The sequence below is a fragment of the Pseudoliparis swirei genome, chromosome 14 (genome assembly GCF_029220125.1).
Source record: "Pseudoliparis swirei isolate HS2019 ecotype Mariana Trench chromosome 14, NWPU_hadal_v1, whole genome shotgun sequence".
Classification (NCBI taxonomy): Eukaryota; Metazoa; Chordata; class Actinopteri; order Perciformes; family Liparidae; genus Pseudoliparis; species Pseudoliparis swirei.
In genome coordinates this window covers 3,845,699-3,855,005 of record NC_079401.1, presented here as the reverse complement: position 1 = coordinate 3,855,005, position 9,307 = coordinate 3,845,699, and the positions used below count along the sequence as shown (strand labels likewise).

The 9,307-nt window shown below is 44.8% G+C and overlaps 1 protein-coding gene across 1 annotated transcript; it reads right to left on the bottom strand.

The window, feature by feature from the left end:
• Positions 1-1,157: 1,157 nt before the first annotated feature.
• LOC130204799 (uncharacterized) lies at positions 1,158-9,074 on the bottom strand. The gene is made up of 12 exons (XM_056431765.1): positions 8,921-9,074; positions 8,136-8,280; positions 7,925-8,027; positions 7,772-7,834; positions 7,452-7,663; positions 7,170-7,283; positions 3,247-3,320; positions 2,916-3,070; positions 2,556-2,801; positions 2,297-2,468; positions 2,074-2,194; positions 1,158-1,833 (listed from the first exon to the last, which is right to left on the bottom strand). Exons 1-11 carry the CDS (start codon positions 9,029-9,031, stop codon positions 2,102-2,104), a joined length of 1,488 nt encoding a protein of 495 aa, XP_056287740.1. The 5' UTR covers positions 9,032-9,074; the 3' UTR covers positions 1,158-1,833; positions 2,074-2,101.
• Between the last annotated feature and the right edge of the window lie 233 nt (positions 9,075-9,307).

Genomic DNA, 9,307 nt, shown 5'->3' with positions numbered 1-9,307 from the left:
GGGGGGGACACACAAAGACTTAAACAAAACATTTATTGACTTTTAACGACGACCACAAAGTGTGCACGTTTTGTCACTGCAGAGTATTTTTCGGGGGGTTTTGAAAGAACATTTCCAGAGCCTCTGGATAAGGGAAGTCGGAAACGCCTTTATTTTATTTACTTTTATTGCCTGCAGATGTTATTCTTGACCTGCAAATACATGAACTGTTACACTTTAAAAGTGATAGCTGATAGCTTAACATAGTGTCTGTCACACCATTCACCAACATGATCAAAATGGGACTGAGAAATGACTTCACACTGCAGATAAAGTGTGTGCAAATAAAAAAGGACCATTACATTTATTTTTTAAATAAATATGGATTATAGATTAAAAAAATTAAAACATTCTACATAATATACATGTTGAGAAATAGAAAACAGAAAACAACTCTTCACACAGACTATTTACAATATGGCTTCACTATAATGACATCATGTCATGCTGTTGGTCCTCAGGGGCACGAGACCTCTTTGCTGGCTGAGCAGGTAGAGCTGCAGGTGGCTGCGCTGCAGGCGGCTGCGCTGATGCGACTCCCCTTTGCCTCCACATACGTGAGGCATCCTTCTCTGCAGTCGCCGCCTGGCCATCAAGACTTCAATCTTCAGTTTCTTCATTTTTTTTTCTCAAACAAAACCGGGACATACCATTACAAATTAATTTTAATAAGTGATAATACTGAGCAGGTCATCTGCCAGATATTAGCCTTGCTTAGGGCTGCATACTAATGAGCTTTTTTTTTAAACAATGATACCCGAAATATAATAGCTATTATTGAAACCAATTGACTCGTAGATCTTTAGAGACAAAGTCAAGTGCTAAGAGTTGTAGTTTCTCTCTTTTAGTTATCTCTCATGAATTCTATTCATTTAATTCCTTAATTAGCTGACGTGGTAAATGTATTAATCAGTGGAAGGCTGACGAGTTTATATCACACCTGTCATCAGCTGGCTGTTATTGGATGTGGAAGGTAACGTTTATGCTGATGGAGATATTGGACAAGGTGTGGCTGAAAATCACATCAGACTACATATCAATTTGTTTTTAAGGACATTTCAAAATAAGTTTAAAACAAAAATGTACACAAACACAATAAATAGATGAACAACTTTTTTTCACCCATTATTATAATATTATTATTTTTATTTTGCTCATCACACTAATAATGCATAATCATGGTACAGCAGCTTGCCTCAGTGTAATTACAGCAACAATTTTAAGGGGAGACATTACAGGCATTACATTGTTTTTAATGCACTGATACATTTTTAGATTTTAGGGTATTTTGTCTTTCAGACGAATGGAAAGAAAATATTAAAAGTACATTTAGGTGTTTATTCTACTACTTTGTCTGTTTGTGTAAGTTGATTACTCATACATTCACAAAAAGTAACCTTTAGATAATAACTAATTTACTAATATAACAAATTATTGTCTTATTGTAAGTAATCATTTGGCGATGGGGATATTGTTTAGTTACCCATATTCACCTGGAGACTATCCCCTTAACTGGATAGCTTCATTTTGTGTAACTCAAATCGACGAACACAGATATTCTCTTTCTGTTTCCAGTAACATTCAGGCTGTTCACACTTAAAGTAGCGAACAGTACATTACAGAAGGAATTGTATATATATTCCAAAATAACCCACAGTACCAAGAAGTAGTGCATATGGTAAATTAAACCCTTTAAACCCTTATTCATATAATATTCTTCATTGCACTCTTCACTTTTATTGTTTCACCAAAGATTATATTCCATTTTAAGCTCCAGTTTAAATCAGGAATCACCTGAAAAGACAGCAAGACGAAACTGTGATGAGTCATGATTAATACTTTGTCCCTGATGGAGGTTAAAATATAAAGATGGCTGTCACAGTTCCTGTTGAGAGGAGGAACTCTTCTGATTTCAATGAACATCAACAGATAATCCATCAGTGGGATGATTTCAATCCAACGTTTCTCAACCAAATATCTTTCTGGCTTTAACAAGTAATAGTTAAATAAATAAAGAATTACATTTAAACTTACCATGATCGAAAGGGGGAGCTGTCTTCACCTAATTATTCCAGACCATGCTGATGAGGGCGTGGCCTCCCTGTGCATATCCAGGCCTGGCAGATCTGCGTTTCCTTGAGGAGGCACCGCAATTCTGTAAAACAGAGAGGATTGTTAGGTTTTTATGAAAATGTAGATTGAGTGAAATAAATACATATTATAATTTAAATTCTGTATTTCCTCCACTCCTGCTTACCGGAATGCTGGAGGGTTCCTTGGGGTACAGCTGCACTTTGCAGTGCAGGTAGATTCCAGGATTTACCCCCGTATTGTCAGCTGCATACTCAAACATGAGGAAAGAGAAGGAGTTGGACACTCCCAGTCCGTTTCCCTCCATCTCCACCGTCGCGTCAGCGGGGTTCGGGCATCTGCTCAGAATCAGGACGACAGACGTGGTGAGTTCGTGGGCAGTGGGTTCTTTCAGCCAGCGACAAAGTCTCAGAGTGTTTTCTCACCCGTCTTTAATCAGGTCGTATGATGGACTACTGGTAGGGTCCGCGGCGCTGGTTACCCAGCAGGAGTCGGTCACCACGGCGATCATTGCGTCGTCCAGGTCCTGCGTCTCGATCCTCAGCCAGACCCTCTGGTTCAGCTCGATTTCAGTGCTGCTCTCGACTGGTTCCAAGAAGCCGGCGTCGGTGAAGGCGCTCATCTTCAGAGAGTAGTTCACAACTCCATTTTCAATGCGCTGAAACACAGAGCTGGGGAGCACAACACACACACACACACACACGTACACTTCAGCTATCTCAAATTTCAACCACACACAAGCTGCACACTACAAAGCAGTTGAAGCTCCGCTGGCCTCCACACACCTGTATTTGATCTTAAAAGTGATACTCTTGACATCTGGCTGTTTGACATTGCAGGAGAAGTCGATATCCACCAATTGTGTGCGGGTGATGAGGTCAGTCAAGGAGTTGGTTCCCATCATGATCGTGTTCTTGTAGATCAAAGTGGTGTCGTTCTTCTGCATTGTGACAGGTTTAGAGTCAAGAAAACGTGTCACTCAATAGCCAAAAGAAGGCATTTCTAGAAATCCTAAGGCAAAACAATTAACAAAAACAAACAAAACAAACACACAAAACACAAACATGAACTTGTTTTTGTTGTAACAAAGAATTTGAACCACCCACTCCGTGACACCTCCGTTGACACAATCAACATGCTGAACGAGCGCCACCGGTGTCCCGAGACACCTTGCATGTCGGTGATGAGTGCTGTTGAGGAGTTTAAGCGCTCCCCGCAGAAGACATTCAAATCACCCGCATAATCGAAGCTCTCGAAGAGCATGGCGGATAATCGGTGCGGACACCCAGGCACCATGAAGTAAACTCATAATTATCATCATTGGTGTGTCCAGCTGTGTCTGTAGTAGCAGTCCGGAGATTGTGCGCTTTTTTTTTTTTGTGTTTATTTTAATATTTTCTTTGCCACACACACACAACACAAAGCATAACAATTAACGCACACTTTGGACATAAACTTTTTTAAAAAAAACAAGGGTTTTGTCTTTTTTTTTCCATCGATCCAGCGTGGCCGGTAGAGATCGTCGAAGGAACCACAACAACAACAGTGGAGCCGCTACTACGGGAGACGAAAACATCGAGGAAACGGGCGGAATTCGGAACAGACTGAGAGTTCAAGCCCACCGTCCACCTCTGCCCAGCATCCTTCTTGCTAACGTCCAGTCTCTGGAAAATAAGATGGATGATGTTAGGGCAAGGATCAGATTCCAACGGGACATGAGGGCTGTAACATCTTTTGTCTGACGGAAACATGGCTGACCCGCTGGTGCGGATCGAGTCATATGCCCAACCGAGTCCTTCTCTGTTTTCCGTGCAGACAGAACGGAAGAGTCTGGTAAATCTAAGGGTGGAGGGGTTTGCTTCATGACTAACAACAAGTGGTGCAACCCCAAGGACATTAAGACTCTTTCTCGTTCCTGCTCCGAACCTGGAACATCTGACGATCTCATGCCGTCCATTCTACCTTCCCGGGAGTTCAGCTCGGTCATCACCACAGCCGTCTCCATACCACCACAAGCGCACACCGTCGTAGCACTATCGGACCTACATGATGTGTTATGTCGGCATCAGACCAAGTATCCAGCGGCTGTGGTGGTGGCTGGGGACTTTAATAGGCAAACCTAAAAAGTCATGCCGAACTTTCACCAGCACATTACGTGTGCTACCAGAGGAAAGAACGTTGGACCACTGCTATCGCCATTCAAGAGAGGCTATAAGGCTGTCTCTCTCCTCCGTTCAAATCGGACCATGCCGCCATTTTCCTGCTACGGAGTACCAACAAAAGATAGCGGAAGCGGTAGTGACGAGGGCGTAAGCGGTGGTCTGACCAATCAGAGGCTGAGCTACAGGGCGCTCTGCGTGTCGTCGACTGGGACATGATCCAATCCAGTTCCAGTGGCGTCAGCGAGTTCTGGACGTAGCAATGAGCCTCATAGCAACGCTAGCGGACACCATCGTCCCCACGGTTAAAGTTAGGGTCTTTCCTAACCAAAAGCCGTGGGTTGATAGATCCATCCGTGAAGCTGTGAACGCCCGTACTGCTGCCTATAACTCCGGTCTTGTATCCGGCAACATGGACGAGTACAAGGCAGCGGTCTATGGACTGAGGAAGGCGGTGAAGGAAGCCAAGAGGAAGTACCGAGACAGAGTGGAATCACAGATGGAGCAGCGCGACACCAGGCGCCTATGGCAGGGGCTACGGACTATCACAGACTACCAGAGCAGACCCGCGCTATGGTGAGTGCCGGCGCATCCCTAGCGGACGACCTGAACTCATTTTATGCACGGTTTGAGGCTAGCAACAACAGCGCTAGCTCGCCGCTAACAACAACACCGTTAAGCGTAGCGGGTGAGTTCTACCGCTGGGGATGAACACACACTCTCTGTGACCGAGCACAGTGTGAGGAGGGCTCTGTTATGGTGAACACCAGGAAAGCTGCAGGTCCAGATGGCATATCTGGGCGAGTACTGAAGACCTGTGCTAACCAGCTAGCTCCAGTGTTCACCACAATATTCAACCTCTCCTGGCTGAGTCCGTGGTCCCGCCTGCTTCAAGAGATCCACTATTGTCCCTGTGCCCAAGAATGCTTCTCCAGCATGTATGAATGACTACCGACCGGTGGCCCTCACCTCGGTGGTCATGAAATGCTGAGAGGCTGATAAAGGACTACATCTGCGCCTTCCTCCTTCCTCCATGGACCCGCTGCAGTTTGCTTATCGCCCAAACAGATCCACGGATGATGCTGTCTCCCAGGTACTGCACACCACACTCTCTCATCTGGACAGCCAGAGGGGGCTATGTGAGACTGCTGTTCATTGATTATAGTTCAGCTTTCAACACCATAGTCCCCTCAGACTGGCGGCAAGCTGATTGAGCTGGGACTGAACACCCCTGTGTGCTTGGATCCTGGACTTCCTGACCGCCAGGCCACAGGTGGTCAGGGTGGGCAGACACACCTCAAACCCCTCACCCTGAACACAGGATCCCCCAGGGTTGCGTCCTCAGCCCCTACTGTACTCCCTGTACACACATGACTGTGTGGCCAGGTTCAGCTACAACACCATCATCAAGTTTGCGGATGACACAGTAGTGGTGGGCCTGATCTCCGACAACGACGAGAAGGCCTACCTGGAGGAAGTTGCTGATCTGTCACTCTGGTGCCAGGACAACAGCCTCCTCATGAATGTCACCAAAACTAAGGAGCTGATTGTGGACTTTAGGAGGGTACAACAACAGAGGACGTACTCACCACTGGGGATTAACGGGACTACTGTGGAGAGGGTGAGCGGGTATAAATACCTGGGAGTCCACATCACCGAGGATCTGACATGGTCAACAAACACAGACACTCTGGTGAGAAAGGCAAGGCAGCGCCTCTACCACCTCAGGCAGCTGAGGAAATTTAAAGTTTCCCAGAGGATCCTTCAGTCCTTCTACTCTGGAGCTGTAGAGGCGTCCTGACAGGAAGCATCACAGCCTGGTTTGGCAACTGCTCCGCTCAGGACAGGAAGGCTCTGCAGAGAGTAGTGCGTTCGGCTGAACGCACTATTGTTCACTCCCCACCCTGCAGGACTTGTACACCAGGAGGTGCAGAACCAGAGCTGGCAGGATCATGAAGGATCCTCACCACCCCAACAACAGACTGTTTCAGCTGCTGCGGTCAGGCAGGCGCCTCCGTAGTCACGCTGCAAGAACAGAGAGACTGAGACGGAGTTTCTTTCCTCAGGCCATCAGGATTGTGAACTCCGACCTCACCAGGACCCCCACATAGACCCACACAACTGCCCCTCTTAGGCACACACACACACACACACACACACACACACTTACTGTAAATATTGTGTTGTTTTTTATTGTAAATAGTGTGTACTTGTTGCCCTTGCACATTCCTGCTGAGCATTGCCACTTTCATTTCACTGCACACCCTGTGTGTGTATGTGACAAATAAAACATCTTGAATCTTGAATCTTGAATCTTGAAACAGGCCCAGTATTTAATTAAGAACTCATCTGGGGTTAAGAACAAAGTGTCACATCTTGAGGTGGATCAGCAGGTGGGTTTTCCTTTCTATCTGGGCTCCGTCAAATATACTACATATGTAAAAGTTTGGGGTGATGTCAAAATGTCCTTATTTTTCAAAGGATAGCAGTTTTTTTTCATTGAAGATAACATTAAGTTATTCATAAATACATGCAATACATTGTTAATGTGGTGAATGACTATTCCCTACAAAGGTGTGTAGAGGCCCATCTCCAGTGTTCTAATGGTACATTGTGTTATCGCCTTAGAAGACTAACGGAGGGGTAGAGAACCCTCGAGAACCCTTTTTATGTGAGCGCAGCTGAAAACAGTTATGCTGCAGAGCGAGAAGCTATCAAACTGGCTTAGCTTTGAGCTCGAAGAACGCAATTAATATTTCAAATGAAAATCATTATTTCTAAACAATATGCTTCTACAGTGTGCAAATATAATTGCAGACAATTTAAAGTGGAAACCAAATACAACATTGTGACTTTCACGCCACGGTTGTTGCATTGTACCTATTTTGTCTCTTGGATGGTCGAATGAGGCCCGACAGAAGCAGCCAGGTTCACCGGCACAGAACTCATGATCACTGCAGTCCTGGCTCAGACAGGAGGCCAGACGGGTAGTAGCTACACACACACACACACACACACACACACACAGATGAGCTTCACTTCCAAACCTTTTTCAGTCAACAAACTGCTTTGACTTCAGTCTTTGAATCTCTGCTTTGTGTCTTTTGCGTGAGCAGTTCACGTCCCATTTCATCAAATAGTTGAAGCAAACGACGATCTTACAGCAGCCGGCCGTTGACCTCCAGGCCCCCAGTGTGACGCCAGTATTCAGTTTACAGGCCTTGGCGTACGCCTCCATGTACTGGCAGGCAGGAAAGTCCACTGGTCGCTCGTCCGCTGCGTATTTGCACGCGGTGCTTTTGCATGCGGTTATGAAGGGCGCTGGGTCAAGGTTTCCGCAATCAGTGAAGGGGGCCTGAGACATTAGATCACAGCTGATCCAGAGAGGAAGAATGAGAGTAGATGATCAGTTTATAACAGTATTCTATAATCCCATTCCTGTTGGATTAAAGGGTGTTTAGTGTGCGTTTTGATGTTCTTACGATGCATCTGAGGCGCTGCAGTCCACCGTGCTGGCCACGTCTGTGCTCTGTGGAACATCGCAGCTAGGCGGAGACAAACAGCAGAGCACATTCAGTTAGAAACCTTTACAGCATTAATACACAGGGGACATCAGTCAGGGGGTCAAGTCGTACCCAGCCGAAGAATGATCCGAGTTGACCGATTCCCCCAGGGTGGTTAGGGATGGAGCGTCAGTCTCAGTGTTGCCACACACGCCAGTTTGTGCTGCATGTTGTCCTGGTCGGTGAGAGAATTCACAACAAATCAATGAACTTTCGACCCGATGAGAACAGCGGTCGGTCTTGACTTCCGAACCCTATTTTCTTCGCGTGTAGTTTTCGGTACCCGTCACTTGTGCGGTGTCCCCATCAAAATGGACCATCGTATTGGTTGTAGGCGTCTTGAGAGTCACTCCAGTGTCGTCCTTGAAGAGCTCCACGCCGTGAAGCGTCTGAGGCGTGGAGGTGAGCGCCAGGATTTCCCCCCCAACCTACATCACGCCAAACAGGCAAGAATGAGAGAAACCGGGTTCAAACATCTCAAATGTACACTTACATGTGCACTTGTTTCCACTTGTACATTTAGTGATGTTCAGATATCCTTATCCCCTTCATTGATATTTCTTAGAGTTACTTAATTGAAAAGAATGTAGGATAGGAATATATACGCATTATGCTTGTGCCTTTTCAGTCATATTGTAAACTAGATTAAATATAAGCTTCACTCATTGTCTTCTGTACGATGAATCAATAAAACACGACTAATAGCTGCACTCTTTCCGACTTTGTATTGAAACTAATGCGAATCAATACCCATCCATTCATCTATCTATGGATGATAATATAAGAAGTTCTAATTGGTGACATGAATTAACAATAAAAAGTAAATTTGAAAGCGAATTTTAAACATGTTATTTAGTTAATCATCATAATATACTGATATCTTTGTAGACCACCCTTTGTGAAGAAAACAATATGTTTTCACATTTACTGAATCAGTTCAGGAAAACCTTTCTCACCTTCCTTATCCGTTTATACGATCATCAGTGAACATTCAAACAAAGACAAACTTATTTAAATGTATTTAACAACTTTATAAATGTTGCTTTTAGGTGAATTGTATCAGCTTACCCGAACTTCGCCACCTTGTTCCATATTTATTGTTGTTGATGCCGCTATCATAAAGACAATCACGTGATTCAAAAATGGCACATCTTCAAGGTGTCTATCCTGGAAACCCATGTAGATTTCGACTTCTGGATTGATCAACAGCGTGTAAAAACACCGATCAGTGACAGCGTGGACTGTGTTGAAGAAATCGATGACAGTGGAGCCCATCACTGTGCACACGGGAGTGAATGCAAAGCACCTGGTGGAGATGGAAAGGGACAAATATAAAAAAAATATTTATTTAGAAAAAGAAATCCAAAGACAGAAATGTGCTTCATCAGGTGAAGACGGAATTCCATGACATATAATTCAGAATATTTTACACCTATGAGTCGGTTTACTCAGAAT